The sequence below is a fragment of the Heloderma suspectum genome, chromosome 1 (genome assembly GCF_057233095.1).
Source record: "Heloderma suspectum isolate Gila_16-S chromosome 1, 16-S_ref, whole genome shotgun sequence".
Lineage (NCBI taxonomy): Eukaryota > Metazoa > Chordata > Lepidosauria > Squamata > Helodermatidae > Heloderma > Heloderma suspectum.
Genome location: NC_139458.1, coordinates 295,947,267 through 295,970,982, shown reverse-complemented (window position 1 = coordinate 295,970,982; position 23,716 = coordinate 295,947,267). Strand labels below are relative to the sequence as shown.

General features: G+C 42.1%; 1 protein-coding gene across 1 annotated transcript in view; it reads right to left on the bottom strand.

Annotated features, from left to right (window-relative positions):
- The window catches only part of COL19A1 (collagen type XIX alpha 1 chain), a 305,569-nt gene extending 283,008 nt beyond the window's left edge, over positions 1 to 22,561 (bottom strand). Inside the window, exons 1-3 of the mRNA XM_084831091.1 lie at positions 22,413 to 22,561; positions 12,782 to 12,908; positions 1,309 to 1,408 (exon numbers count right to left, since the gene is read on the bottom strand). Of these exons, the coding sequence (XP_084687217.1) occupies positions 1,309 to 1,408; positions 12,782 to 12,872 (191 nt within the window). The 5' untranslated portion in view covers positions 12,873 to 12,908; positions 22,413 to 22,561. The remainder of the gene's footprint in view (positions 1 to 1,308; positions 1,409 to 12,781; positions 12,909 to 22,412) is intronic.
- Between the last annotated feature and the right edge of the window lie 1,155 nt (positions 22,562 to 23,716).

Below are 23,716 nucleotides of genomic sequence, written 5' to 3'. Positions count from 1 at the left end.
TTCAAAAGGGTGCATGAACACACATTATCTTGGCACACCCACATTTGGGGAAGAATTCCTTGTTGAAAGGCTCCCCAAACCTTGCCAGAACCTGCAAACTCTAAAAGAGGGTTCCAAAAGTAGTTTAGAAATTTGATGCAAGAGCCATGTGAACAGAGAGGCAGGAAAAACATACCATATGCAGACTGATGCCAGTTTCCTGTTAAACTACCCTTGCACCAAAATCCCCAAACCACATTTTTGTAAATAAAGACAGTGTGGGGATTCATGGGGGGGGGGGGAGAAGAGAGAAATTTTGAAGGGAAATCTGCAAAGCCATTGGGTATGCGTATGCACACCCAGCAGAATCGGGGCTACGGCTGTATTATAGTCATGTATTCATTCATGGGGAATGTGGGAGAATAAAACAGGTTTATTAACGTTTTAATGGTACAAGGGTAAAAAAAATAACCTGATTTTGAATTTTTCTTTCTTAAGTGTCCATTCTCTCAAAGTACAACTGAGCTGAACTGAGAAAAGAAAGGAAGAAAGAGAAAAGGGGGTTGTATCCAATGTCAGTCCTACTTAGAGCAGACCCATTGAAATTAATTGGACCAGTTAGACTAACATTGGATACAACAACCTGAACTGCAGTGGTTAGCCACTTCTGAATGAGCAGGGGAGAAGCAAGACCGAAATCCACCCATTTTGATGGCCATTGTGGAAACCTTCTACAGATCTGAACTAATAATTCCCTTTGCTGTATATGTGACTCTTTCTACCTGCTTGGATAGTCCTATAGAGATTGACCTAAAATGGAATCTAATTTTAGGATATTGCCAGCAGTTAGCATATAAAGCCATTTTATTTCCATCAACATTTGATTTTGATTTCATTGCTTGTTGTATGAGAATAAGACTTGAAAAAAAAAACCCATATGATCTCGGAAGCTAAGAAGGGTCAGCCCTGGTGGTTAGTACTTGGATGGGAGACCGCCTGGGAATCAGGCTTCCTGCACTGAGCAGGGGGTTGGACTCGATGGTCTTGTAGGCCCCTTCCAACCTATGATTCTATGATTCTATTACTGTCCAAAGTTCTTAGAAAAACTGTTCTTTGAATCATACATGGCTGAAACTACAAGTAAAATCTACAGAAGAGGCAACTAATCATTGAAGGAAAGGGTGAGGGGAAATTCTAGGCAGAGAAACATGGAATAAAGAGACTGATGGGAAAAAGTAAAGAATGTGAAAAAGGGAACCCAAAAAGACTATAAAGGAACATTTAGGGACCCTAAATGGTCATACACAGACAATGAATTGTATTACTTACTGAGAGTTTCTGATAAGAGGTGCATTCCCCAACTTAAAACAGGGTTTTCCAACTCCACATGAAGTCTGCCTCAAAGAAAAGCTTTCTGCTAAATCAAAACCTGAAAAATATGATAGAGTGATATCACTTATTCATTTAATGCAATTTAACAAGGCTGGAGAAAATTATTGATTTGTACCATAAGCTTGTCGGTTTTGCTAGACTAACAACGGACAGGCTATTACAAATCCCACGGTTTTGGTCACAGAAACGTCCAGATTTCATTTTCTCTGTAGATGGAGTATTAGCGTGAAATTCCCCTAGCACTTGACTTGGCAGCCTCTGGGGAATTGCTGTTTCCTTTTGCAGTGTGAATGAAAATACTGCTCTCCAGAAATGAACGCTAACTCCATGCTAATTATAACAAGCATGAATGGAAAATTAAAAGACGAGTGTAAATGTCTTAGCTATGACACTCAGGAATAAAATGCTCTGCTTTAGTGAAAACTCATTTCTAAAAATTAAAGGCATGTTTCATTTTTAAAATCTCAGCTGTGTGTTTAAATAACTTTTGACACTATCCTATTTTGCTTATGGAAAACACACCTGAAATATCAAGGTTTTCTTTGCAGATATAACTATATTGATGCTCTTCTGTTTTCAACATTGGGTATAATGTTACTTATAAAAGATTGTAAACTGCCCTAAACATTTATTTTAGGAAAAAAAAATTTAGAAAATAAATTTATTTTCCAGGGGAAAAGATCATACCACTGTTCACTACAGTAAAACTTATTTTCGTGTTATTGTTTTTAAAAACAATGTTAAAAAATTGTTTGTAAAAATAATAATACTAAATATACAGCACTGCTATTCTTTATATATAGTGCCATCCATGTGTGTAGCACTTCATGGAGTAATAAGAGGTGACAAATCTCTGCCCTGGGGAGTTTACCATCTAACATTTGACATATGGGAAGATGATGGAGGCATGGCTAAATGGGAGAAGAATACATTTAGTTCAGTTACGTGTATTTAGGGCTAGTTTCAATAGGAGATGAGGAATAACAAGTTGTGCCAAAGCCTCCTTGGAAAAGGTGGGATTTTAGGAAGGGTTTGAAAAAAAGAGTTGGAATCATGAAAATGCTCTGGAAGGCAGTTCCATGACTAACGGGCAGCACAAGAGAAAGGGTGGAGTTCTTCGAAAGAGGATGAGACTTTTTGGTGGCTGTAGGTGACGGAGCTGGAAGTCTTAAGCAGGATTACCCCAGGATCTGAGAGCAGAGAGATAGAAAGGGCAAGGCAATGGAAGCCGTTGAAGTTGAAGATAAGGACGAGGCACTTTGAATGGGTAGTTTGCTAGAAAGGTGGGATACCATTTTTAATATGAATTTAAAATAAATAAATAAGGATTAGGAGTTTAGGCTAAATCCAGGAGCAGACAAGGAATCAGTGTAGGGATTTAACCTTTCATTATGCAGATATATATGTGAGATGGACCATTGTTTTACAGAAAGGGAACCAAGCCTGATCTGCTGAAACTTCAGGTGGGGTGGTCAGGGCTGGCTCCACGATTGAGGAGGCCTTCAGGGAAGTGCCTGCCAGTAGACCCCCAATACCTCCATGATCCCCCTTTCCTGTTCAGAACCCCTTTTTCCTACTTCTTCATGTTTCTTGGAAAATAGTGGGTTTTTGTATTGCTCTGCCATGCCCTGGGCAACTTTTCTTTCCCTCCCTTTATTTTAATGTCGTCGTTGCGTGGCACCATGCCCTCAGCCCTCATCTCAGGTAGTGCTTTGGCTTCCTTACAATACAATGGGAATTCAAAGTGCATTTTCAGGGAAATGGTGCATTGTGAAGAAATCCACACAAGCCAGAATGAGGATTTCCCAGCATTCTGGCTCACGTTGAGAGCCTCCGCAGATACAGGAGGCTCTCCTCTTCAGACCGTCGCCCTCCATAAGTACAGTGTGATGGAAACACTTGAGGAGGGGGGCACTTGAGGAGGGGGGGCAGGGCTGGGGCACTCCCTCTCCTCACATGTTAGCTCTGTCTGGGTACGGAATGCCTGAGTAGAGCTTAAGTGTATGTCTTTTGTACCAGGCTCTCTGATTGGTGGATCTCGGGGTTCTAGTAAAGAAACTCATAGTACATCCTGCAAGCCTGAACTCTGCCCACCCCCTGCTATATTTCACTCCTAAACTGACAGGCACTGAACCAGGAAAGTTAGATATTAAGAGTAAGAAGTGGAGATTCCTAATAGGAGTACTCCTGTTCGGGCATGAGCCAGGCTGGGATAAGAGCCTTGTGCTGTTCAGGGCTTGAAGGAAGATTTCCTATTGGGGGAGGGCACCTTTTTTCTTTCCCACCCTCCTGAAATCTTCCCTCACTGAGCTCTACTGTGCTAATGGGCTCCGTTTGGGGGCTGCTGCCAACTCCAGACTTGACTCTGAGCACTTCACTATTATATAGCAGGATAGGAGGTTTCTGGAGAGTGAGAAAGGGAAATTTTACGAAACCTTTTATTAAATGATATTGGATACTGTGTTCCTGATATTGCAATAAGAAATTGAATTATAAAGTAACTGAATTATTTCTGATTAAAAGAAGCACATATATAAACTACCAGCACAAATAATAGTGTCACAAACCAGCCAAATGTTAAGCACTTGATTTCAGTGGATGAGAATTAAGAAGAGGCTTAACTTTCCCACTGAAATAAAAAGGATTGAAAGCTACTTAACTTTGGATGGATCACATTCAATAATATTTAATAGTATCATGTTTATTATGTTTTTCCCATTAAAATATAGTAAGGCATTGTACCATATTTTTGTACGTTTTTCAACATTTGTATGAACTGTAAATGTTTTTTAATTTGTAATTTGTAATAAATGTTAAAGTTATGACAAAGCATATAACAGGATTACCAGGTCCATTTCCAAATGTTACTTACTATGAAGACTGTGGGTTTTGTCACAATGTTGAGTTCATACTGTTGTGCTTTTGGAACAATGTTAAATAATGAGATAATAAATGTTTTTCAAAGACATCTGCAAGTTAAGGAGCTTTACTATAGGGATTGTTTTAAATACAAGTTAACACTTTCCTATTACATAAGCAAGGTGTTCCAATATTGTTTATATGATGCCCATCCAGAGTCCAGTTGGAAGTGTGCTGTTTGTTAAATTGTTAACAGAATGAAATAGGATACATTGAAGGATTTAAGGTATCTAATTACCAAAGTTCTACCATAATATTTTTTTTCTTGCCAAAGCCTCTATAGATCTATCTTCAAAGACCTTAATTCAAATATTTGTCTAGTTGAATAACGACTACAAAGTCCAAGCTGATCCTGAAGACCCACCCCACCCTTCCGAGGGCTCAGGCTGCAATGATATGCATGTGTAATGGATGAAAGACCCACTGAACAAAGTCAGACTGGCCCAGTGGCTGTCATGCAGACCCACAAAAAAAGAGGCTAAACTAGCACTAAGGAAATAAACAGGCTGGGGAGACTGACGGAACAGTGTTAAGCAGCCTATATATTTCCTTAGTGCTAGTTTAGCCTTTTTTTTCTTTTTTGTGGGTCTGTGTGAAAACCATCTTTTTCGTATTGGAGTTGTTGAGTCACAGCTGTTGCGTCACACGTGCAGCTTTGATTGTAAGAGCCACAACCTCAGTGGCTGTGATTTCCAAGTATACAAATGTACTCAACAGATAATGAAATTGTTGTAGCAGGATGAATTTGGCACTCACAAATCACATTGCTCATTCACAGAATTCTAAGAACGTAGGAGTCATGCTGGATCAGACCAAAGGTCCATCTAGTCCAGCATTCTGTGGCCATCACACAGTGGCCAACCAGTTGTCGACCAGGAACCCAGAAGAAGGGCATGAGTACAACAGCACACTCCCAACCATGTTCCCCAGCAACTTGTGTACATAGGCTCACTGCCTCTGGTACTGGAGGTAGCACATAGCCATCAGGACTAGTAGCCATTGATAGCTTTATCCTCCATGAATTTGTTTAATCCCCTTTAAAAACTATCCAAGTTGGTGACCATCACTACATCCTGTGGTAGCAAATTCCATAGTGTAACTATGTGCTGTGTGAAGAAGTACTTCCTTTTGTCTGTCCTGAATCTCCCACCAATCAACTTCATAGGATTCTGGTGATGACATTTAAAACCCTAAGCGGCTTGGGACCTCAATATTTGAGGGAGCACTTCTCCCTATATATTACTGCCCGAGGACTGAGATCTGTTGGAGGGGCCCTCCTCTGCATCCCACCAGTACGAGAGATACACTATGGTAAAACATGGGAGAGGACCTTCTCTGCTGTGGCACCCTGGTTGTGGAATGCCCTCCCCTTGTAGGCCCAAATGATGCATACATTGGTTTCATTTCAGTGCCAAGTAAAAACATGGTTTTTTACCAAAGCCTTTGAGGGCTAAATGCATTCCTTAAAGTAGCACACCGTTTTAACTGTTTTATTGTTTTAGATTTTAATTGGTATTAGCATGTTTAATGGCTTACTATGTTTTTAGCTGTTTAAATTATTTACTGTTTTATACTGTTTAAATTGATTTGATCTGTATGCCGCACTGTGATCTTAATGATATAGGGTGGAATACAAATGTTTTAAATAAATTAATAGGATGACCCTGGGTTCTAGTATTTTGAGAGAGGGAGAAAAATGTCTCCCTGTCCACATTCTCCAGACTGTGCATAATTTTGTACACCTCTGTCATGTCTCCCCTTGCCCTCCTTTTTTCCAAACTATGCAATCCCAACTGTTCTAACTTTCTCTCATAGGGGAGATGCTCCAGCCCCTTGATCATTTTAGTTGCCCTTTTCTGCACTTTTTCCAGCTCTACAATATCTTTTTTTAGGTGTGGTGACCAGAACTGGACACAGTTCCAAGTGTGGTTGCACCATAGATTTGCATGCAGCCAGTATGATATTGGCAGTTTTATTCTCAATTCCTTTTCTAATTATCCCTAACATGGAGTTTGCTTTTTTTTTCAGTGGCGGCACACTGGGTTGACATCTTCACTGAGCTGTCCACCGCAAACCCAAGATCTCTTTCCTGATTGGTCACTGCTAGCTCAGATCCCATCAGGCTATACTTGAAGTTGGGATTTTTTGCCCCAAAGTGCATCACTTTGCAGTTGCTTACATTGAACCACATTTGCCATTTGGATGCCCATTCTCCCAGTTTGGAGAGATCCTTTTGGAGCTCTTCACAATCCCTTTTTGTTTTAACCACCCTAAATAATTTGATGTCATCCACAAATCTAGCCACTTCACTGCTCACTCCTAACTCCTGATCATTTATGAATAAATTTAAAAGCATTGGTCCCAATACAGATCCCTGTGGGACCCCACGATTTACTTCCTTCCATTGGGACAATTTACCATTTATTCCTGCTCTCTGCTTTCTGTTCTTTAACCAGTTATTGATCCATAAGAGGACCTCTCCTCTTATTCCATGACTGCTTTTATGAGGAGTCCAGACGATGTTGCCTTCCATTTGTAACCCTCTCACGTTTTCCCTCCTCCTCCTCCTCCTCCTCACCACACACACATTAAGGAAGGAAAGTCAGAATAGCTGCACAACATCTTCTAAGACTGCAATCCTATGCATGTTTAGACAGAAAAAATTCCTGCAACTGCCAGCATTCCACAGCTAGCCTGGCTGGGGAATGCTGGCAGTTGTAGGAATTTTTTCTGTCTAACCATGCATAGGATTGTGCCCTAAGGGTCTATGAAGCCACCCATTGATTTAAACCGATCTACTCTAAATATCACTAAGTCTGGATCCAATCCAATATATTTTAATTCAGTAGAGAGTTCAGTGTCTAGTCTGTCCATGGACCAACCCTCGCTGGCTGAAATTACATACTGCAGCAATTTTCAGTACCAAAATGTTGCTTAAAGGAGTGACCACATGCTAACCATTTGAGCTGAGCACTTGCCTACTCATTTAATGCAGATGGTATCTGTATTGAATTTAAAATGTGAAGTCCCTAGGAGAGATTGCCAAACAAGTGAGCAGGGGCTTTCCAAAGAGCCATAAGTTACAAAAGGAGGAGGCATAACATAAGAGTGCCTTGGGGATGCACTGATGGAGTTCCAGGCCTATGGTTAAAAGACAATATTGGAAATATTTCCAGTTCATTATTTATTGCCGCAACCATTTAAGATATAACCATCCTTGTCCCTACAAAGATATATTCTGCCACACATATATTACAGTCCACCTAATTTAACAATATACATTACTAACTGGAAATAACCACCGATTTTACATCTAAAAGAGTCAGAGAGTCACTTAAATAATGCATTCATTACTTATGATCTGATTTAACGCAGCCAGTTCCAATGAATGCAAAGAAGGTTGGACAAAATGTCTAAGAATTATCCAGCTATATCAGCAATGCTCTCCTCCTTTACCTGTGTAGCAGACCATATTTAGTAATGAAATAACCCTTTTTCAGGGGTTATTATTACCATTCAGATGAACATGCATGTGGGGCTGCACCAAGTAGCTCCACCCATGACATCTCGCACATCACTTAGTCCCTCCCCTAAAGCCTGCAGATTATTCTGAACTTTCTGTGCTTTTTTCACCCAACTTTCTGTCCCAGATATGACTGCAGCCAACATGGATCTCTCTTTTTATATAACATGGTAGAACACAAAGCATTCCAGAAGGCAAGGGAGGGAGCAATCTTATGCAGAAAGGTGGCCACCTCCACACTCGGAGGCGACCACCTATCCAATGCACAGCAGGAAGATCGTGGAGGGGATCGTCTCCTCCGCGCTCCAGCCGCCCTGCATTCACAGCTAGATGGTCGATTTCGGCTGTCTAGCCGCGGGAGATCAGAGTGCGGGGTGGGGAGGCCAGACGACCCATAGGAATTGTCATACCAGCAGTTATGAACTCCCCGCCTCACCCCTGGGAACACTCCCTTTACCCCAATCCATGCTGCTCTTCCGAGCACGGAGCGCGGGGATGATCCGTGCTGCCTACGAGGCGGCGGGGGAGGGGTGGGGAGGCGGTTCTCCTGGAACTGACCAATCCTATGGCCATCTAGCCACTGTCTAGAGGCCATAGGATTGTGCTCTAAGTGATCCTTCTCTAGGCATGTTTTAAGTATACGTAATTCAGAGGTAAAGCAATCAGAGGTACTGTGAAAAAATATTGGGTCTAGAGAAGACCCACACACAACTCTCCTCTTCCATTTGCTCCACTTCTGCACTCAGTGCACAAGATATGGAGCAGGGATACCCCAACTGTGTCCCTCTCTCCTGTAGAGAACCAGCTGCATGCACATTCTCTATCCTGGACTTAAAGTGCCAAGAGAGAAAACATATGCACAGCTTACAGCTGCACTGCTTGATCACTTTACCTTTTAAGACTAGGAGAGAGATCATGTGCAGCTATCTTAATACTTCTGTTGGACAGAGCAATATGGCCGTGCCGTCTCTGCTATGCATCCTGGCTTTAAAGGACATCAGCAATTCCACTTTTGCTCCATGACCACCCTACACACACACACGCACATACACACTCACACACACACCCCTCACAGCACCATTGTGCTACATAACTTGGGAGGGAGAAACTGCATTGTAAATGTTCGCATTCTATTAAGTATGGTCATACAAGCAAAATATTTAAAATTATAACATCACAGGCTATATTGTATACATCTCTGCAGGCTGTCAACATCAGACACTGAACCATAAATAGAGTGAGTTGCAACTGGAAGTCCTGGGAACATCAGCTTTTAAATGACCAACAGTGTGCAGAGTTTGACATACGTACAGTCAGTGTCTGAGTATATTCCTGAGTAATTCTCCGTGTAAATGGCCACACATTCATGAATAGTCCCACTGAACTAACTGGAGGAATTATTCATTGTGCTGTTTTAGGAATGTGATGCATTTAAATATTACATGGAAATTACTACAATATAGTACTATTTTATTATATTTTATGTGCTACTCATACAATACACTGAGATTCCAAACATATTGTTTAAAGTAACAGAAAACAGCATTTTCATTCTAAACATTGTAACAAATTGATTAGAATAGTAACATTCAATCTTTTCAGACCTGTGACCCATCTTTACTTCAATATGGGACCCACTTCTTTTTATCATGTCTTCCTGTCTCTCTCTTTATGTTTCTGGAGTTGACCAGATAGAAAGGTAGACCAAATCTCATACTGTTTATTTAGAAGAGAGAATTTTGACAGCTACAACTTATCATGCAGAGGTGAGGAGCTGTTTCCCTCTTTTTCTCCTTTCTCTCTCTCTCTGTTTCCCTGTTGCTCTGTCTTTCTGCTTCTCTTGAGAAAGACTAACCTTAAACAACAGAGACAGCAAGAAAATAGTGAAGGCACCTTAGGTTGGGGCATGACTCACTTGTGGCTTGAAGAACACTGGATTGGAGAACATTCTTGCAAATTTCAGTGGTCTTTGCATAAAAACTGATACCTCTAATATTTTGACCTAAAATGCACATATTAGTTACGTGCTCTGTGTCAAATATCTATTTCTGTTCAATTAAAATGTGTAAATTATGACTTAAACTCTTTATGGCCCTGTCAGAAAAGAATCTTATCAATGCTGTGAAAACGTTATGTTTCCAAACAAACTTAATCCCTGAAAAATCAAGGAATAAAGCAATTACAAGAAACAACTTATCTTTAATCTGTTTAGACTTTAACACATGGCTGTTGACAACTCCATGAGCTTCAGTATCGTAACTCAATCCTCTCTTTTAGATTTGTTATATTTTATTTTTAGAAGTAATCACTTCCCTCCAGTAAATGGCTCTTCTACCAGCAGTTCTGCACGAGTGGAAACTGAGGGAACATTGCTATGAACCAAAGAGCTGTCGGCATATGCCTAGGCAGGCTGCTGAAAGCATAACCAGCATAATCTGCCACTCTACAACATCTTTTTTCCATCCATGCCATTTCCTTAATTAATACAATATTAGCTAATTAAATGAAGTCATTTCCCAGGCTCATTCAGGATGCTAAGCAGAAAGCAAACCTAACTTATTTCCTCATAATAGCCCACACATGTAATCTCTCCCTTTCTTTTGCATGAGTAATTGCCTCCATATTTCAGTATATGCCTCTTTAAAAATCAAGGTTAATTGGAAGCTTTCTATGAAGTTCCAAGTGTTCCTAGAGTCATTTCAATGCAATTAGACCATTGTAAGCAATGTGTAAGGTTTTCAATCCGAAACAGCCATAGACCCACAGAAAGGCAAGCTCAGCAATACAGAATCATCTAAGCAATAAGGAGGCAACAGAAAAGGGAGAGAAGGGGATATGGACCATTTTGATGAGAAGTAGAAGTAAGGAGAACCAAAAGGAAACCCCCAATCAAGCATTATTCAGTGAAGAATAGTGTAAATGATAATTTTAAAAGAATGAGATGTTTACAGATGTAGCTCTCCTTTGATATGTCCACCTCACCTTTATCTCTTGGCATAAATAACATTTATTTCTCTCATTGCTTTATGCTGAATAAAATATTTTGCCTCTCAAAGTTGCATCCTCTCTGCACTCTGCTTCTAAAATGTATAACAATTTTTAATGCGTGCATTGTGGTAAATGCAGAAATTGGGGGGAGGGGGGGACAATATTCTTTAATAATTTTTTTTCAGGTGAATGTTGACTATGACCAGCAGCAAGATTGCCAGCACTCTCTGGTGAACGTTGACATTCTTCATTTGTTGTAAATAACAGATACATGAATAGTGCTCATCATTTGGAATCCTTAAAAAAGAATCTTCTCCTGCGATATGTTCAACTCTATATATTCAGCCATCCACTTAAGGATATATCCTCCAGAGCCTTGTAACTTCACCTCTTAAAAGGGCAAGGGAAGGATACAGTAGGTTCATTTGGTAGTTTCTGTTTGCTTTCTCTCAGAAGCTGAGATCAGCAAGTCTTGTGGAGTTTTTGCTGCCTTAAGAGTTTAGGAAAGAGTCTGAAATGCAAGGTTTGCTTATCTATAGTTCTTACTATCCTTCAGCACTTTTGTTATCACTTAATATGTATTGGTATTCCAAGAGTGCTTAGACATCCTCCTTAAAATTGGGCTTCTGTTGGTCTAAAAATAATTATCCATATTTAGATTTGATGAGTCGGCGTTCTCATCTGTTTTGTATGGGTAGGTAGGAGGCCAGTTTATTATTCTCCTTAAGAATTACTAGTATGTTATCCAGATGTAAATCAGTAAGATGCTCTCCTCCAGGTTCTGATGCTAAACCAACCAACAGTATTGACCACTAACAGGGGTAATTCCAAAGCATTCTACCTAGTGAGCACCAGCCAACTCAAAATCTAGATATGAGGGTAGTCTATGACCAATCTCAGGAAACTGTCAGATCAATATTTGACGAAATATCAACAATCCAATCATCTCTGCAGTCACAAAAACTGATTTATTTCTGAGGAGAGAGGAACAACTATCCTGACAAGTCTAAGAGGCGGATGGCCCAAAAGAGGGGCGCTGCTTTTGGAAGATGGAGGGATAACAGATAGCAACATGTTGGACAAAGTGGATTCCAAAGTGACAGATGCTACAAAGTATATGTGACGAGCCTTACTTGTGATTTATTTTTGTACTAATTCAAAGCTTTTCTTTTCATCTTGTAAATCATTTTCATTTACCTTTGCCTGCATAGGAGCCACATTTGACCTGCCACTGCTTATCCAAATGGCATACAAGTATAACATTCTAATTCAGAGAAAGTCTAATTATGGTCCTTACCCTAAGCACACTTACTTACTTGAAGAAGCCCCATTCATTTCAGTTGAACTGCCTTCCAAGTAAGTGTCCTTAAGATCACAGCTTAAAGTTGCAATCATATGCAAGATTACCTGGAAGCAAAACTCATTAAACCAATAGGGCTTATTCTCAAGTAAGCATTGTTAGTATCCTGGTGAAGAGCTTATAGAACCAATTAAACAACCCTGCACTTAAGACTGTGCTCAGTTTCCAAGCCCAGGGTTGGGTTCTTTTTGGATATGTAACCTAAGAAAATGAGGAAGTATCAGTAGCAGCACAACATAACTGTAAATGATTGCAAGCTCATTCCAAATGTAGACTCCTGTCAGTGGACAGGAAATGGAAATATTGCTGTTAGATACCTTGGGTGGAAACATCTTTTAATAGAGAAGTTTAATTAAATACTCCCCAGATTAGAAACTTTACAGTATTTTGCTTCTGTGGTTCCATTAGACTCTCCATATGCTTCATTAGACTCTCCATATGTACTTTGTAGGTCGTGGTTTTATTCCACATGGAGCACAGCTTTCAACAGGGCTATGTTACCTTGACAAGCCCCCTGTGCCTCTGTATTTTCCATAGACTTGTACTATTTGCTCAACAGCATCAATATCAACCTGACAAACTTTCTCTGTCTGATTAGAATTGGGGAAATAAGGAAATACCTGTTTTGTCAGTGACTGCCATGGAATGAGAGACGGGCAAAAGATGGATTGCAAGCCAAAGCCAAATCGTGCAAGATCCAACAGCCTTCATTTCCTCTCGGACACATGTGAACAAATGGCCAGAAATCTGAAATGAAATACATTTGTGATTAAAAACGCTCTTATGACTCTTGGTCATGCAGGAGGTCTGCTGGGGGTGTTCAAAGACATACAGCCTCGTCATGCACAGAGTTAGGCACCAGTGCTGAAATTGAAGATCATAGGGGGCCTGGCCCCCTTACCTTCTGTGACAGTCCCTTGCAGGGCTGGCCCTATCATTAGACAGTGTGAGGCAACTGCCTCAGGAGGCACATGCTAAGAGGCAGCAATGGTAGTCCCCCAGCCATTCTACTCTCTTAGAAGGACAAAGCTGTGTGTGCCTCACAGCCTGTCCTACATCCCCTAGTCTGCTTCCCTCAGAGTGATGGAGGACTCTATCCTGTTGCCAATGCTGAAGTAAGATTCAAGTGCCAGTCCAGTTGGTTGCTGTACCTGGAATGGGAGGGGGCGGCATATTGTCCTTTGCCTCAGGCAGCAAAATGTCTTGGGTGGCCCTGGTCCCTTGGCTACTGTTTTCATAATGCTGGGTGTATTTGACTAAAATGGGGGAGGGGAGTAGGCAGGGCTTGTGGATTTCATTAATGGGCTTCTTCCTTTTCCTCTGCAATTTGAAGGCTTTCAGGCAGTGGAGGCTGGTGGCTCCGATTTCGGTGGAGCTGCAAAGCCATTCTGGGTTTCAGTCAGAACCAGCCAGAACTCTAAAGGAGCTATCTGAAGTGGTGAACCCCATCCCCAAAATGGGTTCAGCACCTTGGATAGATCCTTTAGAGTTCTGGCTGATTCTGACTGAAGCCCAGAATGGAGTCAAAGCCCCACCAACAATTGAGCCACCAGCCCCCACTGGTTTTAGGCATGCCTAAGCCCATTGAAATCAATGGATCCAGGTGCAGCTGACTGCCCATGATATCAGCCTTACTCTTCTGTTTACCTGATAGCAACCTTAGCATTCCTTGAAGCAAAAACACAAGAAAAAATACTTCAGAATGTTCATCTTCCATTTTTAGTATTTCCATTTTATAGAATTTTTGCAAAGTGACAAAAATATCACATCAACCAAGCAACTCCCCACCAACCCCGCATCATTTGTTTGATCTACACTGTAGCCAAGTAATATAAACCATGCAGAATTATGAACCATTTAACATGCGCACATACATTCTTTTACTTATAAACACATCTAGGAACATATGCATGAGAAAAAAAAAAGAAAAAAGGAGGTGAGCCATAAATTCGGCATGTATTGGTCTATTTTAATTATATAACATTTCAGTAACCTTCCTTATTGAAATGGCCTATGGCCATTTCAGCTGAACTGAACTGAACTTTATTTTCCTTTTTCCACCCCCTAAAATGTACCTCCCATTCCTGAAGAATCAGAGGAATTTGTGGAGAGAGAAAAGAAAGTCATCCATCAAACACAATGTGTATCATTTATCAGTGTAACAAAAACACTGAGAGGGAGAAAGTTTACAGGCTAATTTTAATCTTACAAGAAGGAAACAAAAATTATTTCTCAGCTACTTGGGGTGGGGGTGGGGAATTTATGAATAAGAGGTTTCCAGGCAGCTGCACTAAGGCCACATATACTAGTCAACCCCCCCCCCCAAACTATAATTGATTAGTAATAGCTGATTTACATTTTTATTTTGGATTTTTAGCCTGTCATACTTCGAGTCAAACTAGACACATTCACTATGAGCAGAATGATTGAGGCAGTCATTATATCAAACTGAGATGTATCATTGCTATATCTAGACTTTTTTTTTACAAGAACAACCTTTTATGTCTCACAAAACATGCAAATGTTTGGGACAGCCTGTTCCTTTTTTGAACTGGATAAAAAGAAGAATTGAATGTATCCAACAAAACAACTTTGTCCTCTGAACACAATCAACAATTTCTTCTGAGACATTTATAATTAATACAGAAACGATTTTAGCTAAGCATAGTAAAATGTAAAAATAAAATATTTTCCCCAATAAAGAATGATATAACCCCATAACTATAAAAATGGGCTGGGGTGGGGGATATACTGCTGCTATTTCTGATCCATTGGTGTCATCTGTATTTTGTGCTCACGTTAATGTTGCCTCTATAAGGGCAACTGTAGAAGTGACTGTAGTTAAAATAACTAAAACTGAAAAATTTTAGTGAACCACCTGGGAATCAACCACATGTTCCACAATGGAAGAAAGGTGGGATATAAATGTAATAAATAAATAATGAGATGCAATCCAGAGGAAGCTAATTGTGTTTGAGTCCTGCTGGAATAAATGGCTTTTAAGAGCATATATGCCTAAATTCTATAGGCTTTCTCTCGGGGTGCTTCCAGACAGAGGACTTCAAGTGCTAACAACCATTGTGCAGCTATTCTGTCTTTCCTTCATTAACAGGGTTTTTTTTCTGATAAGAAAAATGGCAGAAGAAGCAGTGGGAAAACATGGGAGGGCTACAAGTGGAATATGATGTTGACTGCATCCCCCACAAAATTCCATGAATGAGGCAGTGCAATTGCACAATAAAAGCTTTGTCTGGAAGAACCTTGGATTGTCCTCAAGACGTTGGCAGGCCCTTTTCATACATGACTAGGATGGCTATGTGCCCTACTTTACAGGAGACAGTCCTCTGTTTGAAGGACTGTCAGAAGATAGTTCTCAGTTTGAAGGCTATTTGAAGGTATGACAAATACCCCCCCCCCACCACACACACACACACACACACACACCACCACTGCCTCATTCTTCACACCCCTGATCAGGAAACCTGCCCACACATGAACAGGCATTTATGGGTAGCAAAACCTGCATTACTACACATCTGAGGCTGACCCTCCCCTTCGCCTCCCCCCCCCCACTCATCCCATGACTTTACAAGATACATGCAGGAATCACCTGGAGCAGGCATAATCAGGCTACTGATTGATTAGTTTGAATTTCCAACTTCTCTATGGAAGTTCCAACCCTACATAAAAAGACTTTGGATTCTGAACTCTTCTGTGTCTTCAAGCTGCTGGTGAAGAATCAAGGATCTCAGGTCCTAAAAGCTTCTTCTCAGCCTTGATAGTATCAATCTTCAAAGCTTAGTTTTCTGTACTAGTTTGCATCACATTGGCCACTTAAGATATTTTTAACAGGTAAACCAGGTATAGATGTCGTAAAGAAATTGTGTGTGTGTGTGTGATTATAATCACACACACACACACACACTCCTGGAAGTACAACGCCAGTTCCCCCCACCAGCTTTTCTGACATCATCATTGTATCATGTACATCTAAATCTGGTTGTATCATGTATGGGTTCAAGCCATCCTTGCCACCACTATGATTCCAGCAGGGGATCTTCATTACAATGGAATGAGAAGCATGTTGGAGTATAACGTGGATTTTCATGAAATCAGCTTTTGTCCATCAGGGACACATGAAGCAAGATAAGCGGAATGTACCATACCTTTAAAATCTGGTTTTCAGGGGTCACACAGTGCTTGAAAGGAACATACTTCTGGGTGGGGGGGAGTAGAACTGAGGGCCATCAAACTGGCAGGGGCTGCTCAACCAAGGGGGCTTGTTTTCCCCTCATCCAGGCTCCCCCCTGCTATTACATTATTATAAATGGAGAGCAACAAACTTTCCCCGTGTGCAAATTTTCCTGAAGAAGCCAAAATCCCTGGTTTTCAAGTGCAGCATCTGAAGGGTCCCCCTGAGAGCTTCTCCCCTCCCCAATTTTGCCACATTCCAGCAATCTGCTGCAGAGTTATTGCTCCCACCCTATTTTTCCCATGTGTGCACTTTTGCCTTGAGAAGGCAAAATCCCCAGTTCTCCAGTGCAACATCTGAAGTCCCCCCTCCCGGAGAGCAGCTCAGCCCCTCCATTTTGCCCCATTCTAGCACTCTGCTCAAGAGTTATTGCTTTCACCCCCCCCTTTTCCCTTTCTCCTTCTCCCTGCTTGCAATGTGAAGCTCCTGTAAACCCGAAAGATCGTTACTGCGATAAAGCAGAGAAGGGTCGTTACATCAGAGAAACTACAGAACATCAAAGGAGCACAGCATCGCAATAGCAATTTAAGAGCGCATTGGAGAAGCGAAGCGAAAGAGCAATTTAGGGCAAATTACTAAGTTAGCCTTTAACCCTTTCACTGCAGGGAGTGAGATTTATTTCTTACCTCAGAGTAAAAATGCACAGAAGGGAGGATATGTTAAAGATTAAAAGCAGGCTAGCTAAGGTGAGCTACTGCTCCCCCCCCCCCACTACTGCTGTAATGTGAGGGGTTGCTGCCATGCTCCTGGGGATTTTCTCAATGAGAAAAACTACTTCAGTTGGGGAAACAATGGGGAATGGGCACCCCACCCCCTTGACCACATCACTGCCAGGTCACAGAGGCCCGCCCAGGATTTAATGAAGGCGGGACACTGCACACTGTGGTAAAACCGCCAGGGAGCCAATTTCAGTAAAGAAGTCAGAGTAAAAGGAGTTTCAGAAAATGCGGCTTTTCAAGAGGGGAGCGGCTGGTTGGCAGCGGATTGGTGACGACCTCCTCTGCCGTGAAGGAACTCAGACTGTTCTAACTTCACACTAAATCATTCATGAAGACAAGCCCCAGGAAACTTGATTTTTCAGCATTGCTAAGCTTTTGCTGAGATTGACAGGAATGGCAAAAACATCTTAAACCCACTGACGACACTACTGAGTTCTACGTAAATATCAACTATCAGGTGACTAAAAGCATTCTTTGCACTGCTGAAGGAGAAGAAAGTTGGGAGAGATGACATCTGTGTGACTCCATCTTTATTCACAAAAAGCTACTGACCTTGATGATAAAACCATCACATTACTTGCCTGTGAAATCTACTTGCAGGAAATTATTATTATTGTTATTGTTATTATTATTATTATTATCATCATTAACATTAACATAAAACAGGAATAAGAAAGTAAACAAACAATGTTGACAGTCAACTGGGTGGGAAAGAGGGATATGCTAACAGTACATTAATCTATTAACACTCTGATGCTTAATTTCTAAAACAAAAATTACTAGAAGTTATACCTGACCAAAGGCTATGATGTACAGCCTATAAGCCCTGCCACCTAATCTGTGTGGGAGATAGATGGGTGTTTGGCTACTCACAGATGAGAGGAAAGCAACTCTGTACATGCACAGAGGTATTTTTTTAGCAGGCTTGTCAACTTTTTTTCAGGCAGGGTTTGTATATATTCAATAGCTTCATGTCATGCAAAATTTCAGCAAGTAAAGCCTGCATCTCCATGGTCAGGAGAGAGGAACCTCACCTGTTGAATTTTTGCTTCAGTGTCATTCACTTGTTAAAAATGGTGGGATAGGGGATAGAGCTGGCAAGCCTATAACTTTAGAGTTACTTTCCATGTTTGATGTTCCAGGGCTGAGTTCTACCACTGGAAACAGATTTTAAGGTGATGTTCTGGCAGATTCAAATTAGCCTCAGAGGTGCATCCACTTCCCTAGTTGGGTGGGAATCTGCATGCAGGAGCCTGTGGATTCCCTGCTTTCCTTTTCTGTGTAGCCCAGCACCAAGCTCCAGCACTCAAGGCGGTGTTGACACTTTTTCCTATTGCCCTTCCCTCTTCTATTGCAAGCTTGCAGGCACCCCATGACCAAAGTTGGATTGGAAAAATGCTCGGTAGCCCAGCCACTCTCGAAAGGCCTCTCCCCAGGCTTTGCACTCATTTCACGAACAGCATGAAGAGCGGGTGGGCCCTTTCCATGGGCTTGACTACCTCCCCCCTCCCCCTAAGTCCCCTGGGAGTTTAGGCCAAATGGGACTCACAACACTAATAAGGAGGCCAGCAAGCGAGAAGGCAGCCAATCCTAGACTGGACCACTTTAGGCTCAGGTAATAGATCCATTGCTTGCATCTACTGATCCCTAAACCACAGTCTCTCTCTCTCTCTCTCTCTCTCTCTCTTGCGCGTGCACACACACACACACACACGTGAAGTTCAGGCACACAGACTGGACCTTTATCTGCTCTTCCTCCAAACCTTCACAAGAGCCTTATCCACTCCAAAGCAACTTAAAATACCTGGCCCACACCTATACCCCACGTGTGTGAAAGAGTGACTCCTCTCAGAAACCTTTGCCTTGAGAAGAAGAAGAATTACCTTCAGAGATGGGAAAGTCACATATTACCTACTTTATGTGGGGAATTCCCACTCCAGTCTGGTCTACACAGGTAGCAGACTGAGGTGGTAATGAGGTGGCAGGATCCTGAGGGGGCTGAATGGGCTGTACTCAAACCATATGCTGTGGAGAATCACATATTTTAATGCTCTTCTACTTTTAACACACACAAAGCAGAACAATTCCTTCCAAGCAGTGGTGTAGTGGTAAATGTTGAATTGCTCATCGTGACAATCCCTGTAGCCGTGCCCCCAAGAAGTATCCAAAAATTCAGGCGCCTCTTTGATCCCTACCTTCAAACCAATCCCTACCTTCAAACCAAGTTCATCTCCACCAGGAGCAGGTCTTTTGTAAAGCTAATGAGCCTTACTTGCCCATTCAAGACCAAGCCACCCGCAAGTACTTTGCATCACCACAGGGGAAAAAAAATTGTTGCTGGGAAAATTCATTTCCCCCCAGCTACTGTGAAGACTGCAGCTAGGTGCTAAGCTCGTAGGGAGCAGGGAAGATTGTGGAGTGGGGGGGAGGGGAGATGATGTCAGCATCCCTGCTGATAAAAAGGTATCTGTGCTGCCTCCCTGTGAGCCCTGGCTCCACCACACCACAGCCTCTGGATAGACAGCTAGCAAATCAGGGAGCAGGCTGGACTGAGGCTCTCAGCGCCTCACATTGCTGCATTTACATAGGCCAGGTGTTGAACGTAAGAATATGTATGACTCCAAGCAATGGGCAGCCTGACTGGGTCAGTGCAGTAAAGTTTCCTCTGACCCTTCAACCTGGAGCTGGTACCTTTATAACCTTTTGGCCAGCCCACTCCTCTGCTTTTATTTAGCATAAAAAGCTTCCCTCCACTACCACCACCACTACCACGTATCTCCTTGCCAGGAACGTCTTTACTACTAATGATCTATGTGTCGGGCTGATGTGAAAGGCACAGAACTTGCAAGGCCAGGAAAAAGATGACAAGCTGTGCTGCCGTTTATGTCAGAGGCTGAAGCCTGGACTTCTTGTTGCGGCTGCTTCCCTGCTTACACATGGGATAGGACCTTGCTGTTTCTATTTTAAGCCGTTCACATCCTGATTAACAACACCCAACACCTTTTCCATTGGGAAACTGCATCCTCTAATGCTCTCCTAAGGACCCTTTGAATGTCACAATGTGGGCAGATGATTCAAATTCAAGGTGGCTTTGGCCATGCATTTCCCAGGTCAGAAAAGTGTGAAGTGTGTGCTCATTCTTAGTGACTAATAAGGGCTAAACTACACGCTACATTAAATATGTAGTGTGCAGCTATCTTCACCGTTTTGTTTACCTCAGTGTAAGCATGCGGTGGCCTGATCCAGATTGGGACCAAACACATGGGTAAGGGAGGTTTAAACCTTCCCACCCAGCCACTCCCCCACCCCAAATGTTCCCCCTTCTGCGGGGATTTTTTTTAAACCTCCTTTGGCAGCAATGGAGTTTTTCTTCTTATTTAAGTCCTGGGGGGGGGGTGGCGGGGGGGGAGGGACTGGGTGAGAAGGTTTAAACCTCCCTTACCCATGTGTGGTGGTCCCAATCCAGATTGGGGGCTCATGCGCTTATACTAAGGTAAACAAAATGGTGAGGACCAGCTGCACGCTACATATTTAACATATTTACCTTAAGACACTGGAGCTATCGAATGAGGAACCTGCAGAGCTATGCAAGTCACAGGTTTGTTTTTAGGCATAATGGGAAGCAAACAAAACAATGGCTCATGTCATAGTAAGTGCATATCCAAGGCCACCATTAGTTGTAACTAAGAGAATTTACTCTTAGGAGAAGAGAACATTTCAGAGCAGAAGACAGAAGGCAAAGTGGGAAGAGAGGAAAGTTAATGCTGTTTAGCTCCCCCCACCCCCCGTCCCCCAGGTAGGCCTGATCTATAGCTAGGATTACCATAGCAAGGCAGACTGTAAGACTGGAGAAAAAAAGGCTGGAGGAAAGTGGGAACAGCGCGTGCCTTCAAAAGTGTATGTACTTTGCTTTAAAAAAAAGAAAAGAAAAATGCAGTCTTGGAGTAGCTTTGCCCATTAGGAGTGACAGGAAGACAGGCAGATGCACAAGGGCACTTGCTTTTCTGTTTTCCGCCACATCTCATGACAGTCGAACTGGAGCCCATGCACCTCACCGGCAGGGGAGACGCCTTGGCTTTAACTGTACCTGACTGACACACCTTCCCATGTCTGGTTGCCGTTTTATCTCTGGTTGCCCTTTAAGTTATGAGATGTGGCAGAAAGCGGAAGTATGATAGCGCTGAACCTTGGAATATGCAGAGCAGGTCTTAATCAAACCTTTTAACACACTTTCTTTTTCTTAACTAATATTATTAACTAATAAAGGAGCACAATCCAACCAAATGTCTGCATCTTCAAGTCCAATTAATTTTAATGGGGCAGCTAAGCCTTGTAAGCATGCGCTTAAAATATCTCCCATTCCCATTAATGAAAAAGAAAAAAAGCCGTTAACTTTGGCTGGAACTTGCCCTAGGTACGTATGTGATTATGGATGACAGCAGTCTAACCAAATATTTAAGCATTCAGAAATAACAGTGTAGATATGGAAAGGAACCATTTCCCCTCAGAATAAAAGTAAAAGGGAAATCATATCATATCTTTGATCAGGGTAGGGTGGGAGGATTCATTTACAGGGGATAATGTTCTTCCAACCTGCTCACTTAGGTGTGTGCCTGGGAGGGGAAATCATTTTCTTGGCCCAAAAGATACGAACTCTAGTAATATAACCGAAGAAAAAATCCCCGACAGCAAAAGAAAGAGTTTTTTTAAATCCAATATAATGCAGAAGCGCTAGAGTCCCTCATGGGAGCTACAAGCCTTTAAGATTTCAGCATCCCACTAAGACTTTATTCTCTTTCACTATATACATGTTCACATACACATTTCATGTGTCCACATACACAGTTCAGTGTAGTGGCCCCTATACGGACAGAGCAATGCACACACACGCTCACACTTAGGGATATTTTCTTTTCTATATAAACATTGGACAAAAAATTTCCACAGCCTTGATTACCACTGGATCAGCTCGTACATGTTAAGCCTGGGTTTGTAAGTTATTCCCTAGGCATGAAGAACAGGAGATTTCTTTCAAGCCAATGTATTCGTGCAAACAAGTACCTGTTCTCCCATCACAAAGCTAGCTGTACAGTATAACAAGAAGCAGCAGCATAAGCATAGAATAACTGCTGTCTGGATATCAGCATAGAATCCATCACACAGTTTCTAGAGGGCTCAGTTAACACTGGCAAAACCAGAGGAAAACCAACCAGCAGAGCACGCAGTACTTGCGGGGTGTGCTAGGCGTAAATCGGCTGATGACAAATGAGAGCCTCTTACCTTCAATTCTTATTTATTAAGTTCTCCCCCAGAAGCACAGCAAATGCCTGTACAAAGCTGCTGGAGTTGCTGAGGAGTTGCTGGAGTCTCTAAAGAGTGGGAGAAGGGGGATGCAGCTCTGTCCTTATTAGTCTCACACAGTGTGACCCTCCCACTCAGCAAGCACAGAGCATGCAACTGCGAGGCAGGACGGCCCCCAGCTCAAGCGCCTGGGTGTTTGGTTTTGGTCTGTGTTTTTGCAAAAAGCACATGCTAAGAGGTTGCCAGTCTGGTAATAATATTAAAAGGGTTCGGTGTGGATCGTCTAAAGCTGTGTTACAGATAAGGCTGCCGGGGTTTGACTGCATGAATGAAAGGGTGTCTGATTTCAGCGGACCAACTCTGAAGTACTGTACATGATACTACCACAACAGTAGGGGAGTAGATTTCCCCCACATACACACACGCTCCGCCTCACCCCGCACGTTAAGTGTAGCCACATCTCATTAATTTTATATACTTCATCATAAATTTAAAATCAACCAACCATGGGAATGCACCTATTTATGGCACTGATGCTGCAGCAGAGAACAGTGGACGGCTGGTATTTAGTTGGCCTTTTTAAAGCTCATCTTATAAAGCCCGCGTGTTCTTACACTGCAATATCAGCTGTCTGCGATAAAACTGTGTGACACTCAGCCTTCCTGCTAATTCTCCCTTGAATATGCTAAACTGTGCTTGCTTGCTTGGGCCCTCAGAGTGTTCTCCTGACAGTTTCCAGTGTCGCCTTTAAGCATTTAACTAAAGGATAAAAGGATACTGAGAAAAAGAAAACGGATGCAGCGTCGACTCAAGAAGAAGAGACAGCAGGATCTTAGCACACACCATTTATACATAATTTAAGTAATTTTCTCCCAAACACCCCCTTCACTACAATGTCCCATGATTTTCCAATAACACTTCTCCATAAACAAATACCCGTTACCCTTGACTCTCCCTTGCCCATTCCTTGTTTTGTCTTTTGCTCACTGCTGAAATTTAGGTTGTAAGCTCCTTGGGGCAGGGAACTGCCTATTGTTTGTTTGCTTTTACCTATGTTACTTTGGGAAGAGATATGTACACTGATGGCATTATATACATAAGTCAATAATAATAATAATAATAATAATAATAATATATTCCTCCCCCCCCCCTTTGCTGGCCATGTAAACACCCTAAGCAATTACTTTCTGCTTTCCTAATTTTAATACTTACTAGCACAGGACAGGAAGGCCTGGTGTGCTATGGTCCATGGGGTCACGAAGAGTCAGACATGACTGAATGAC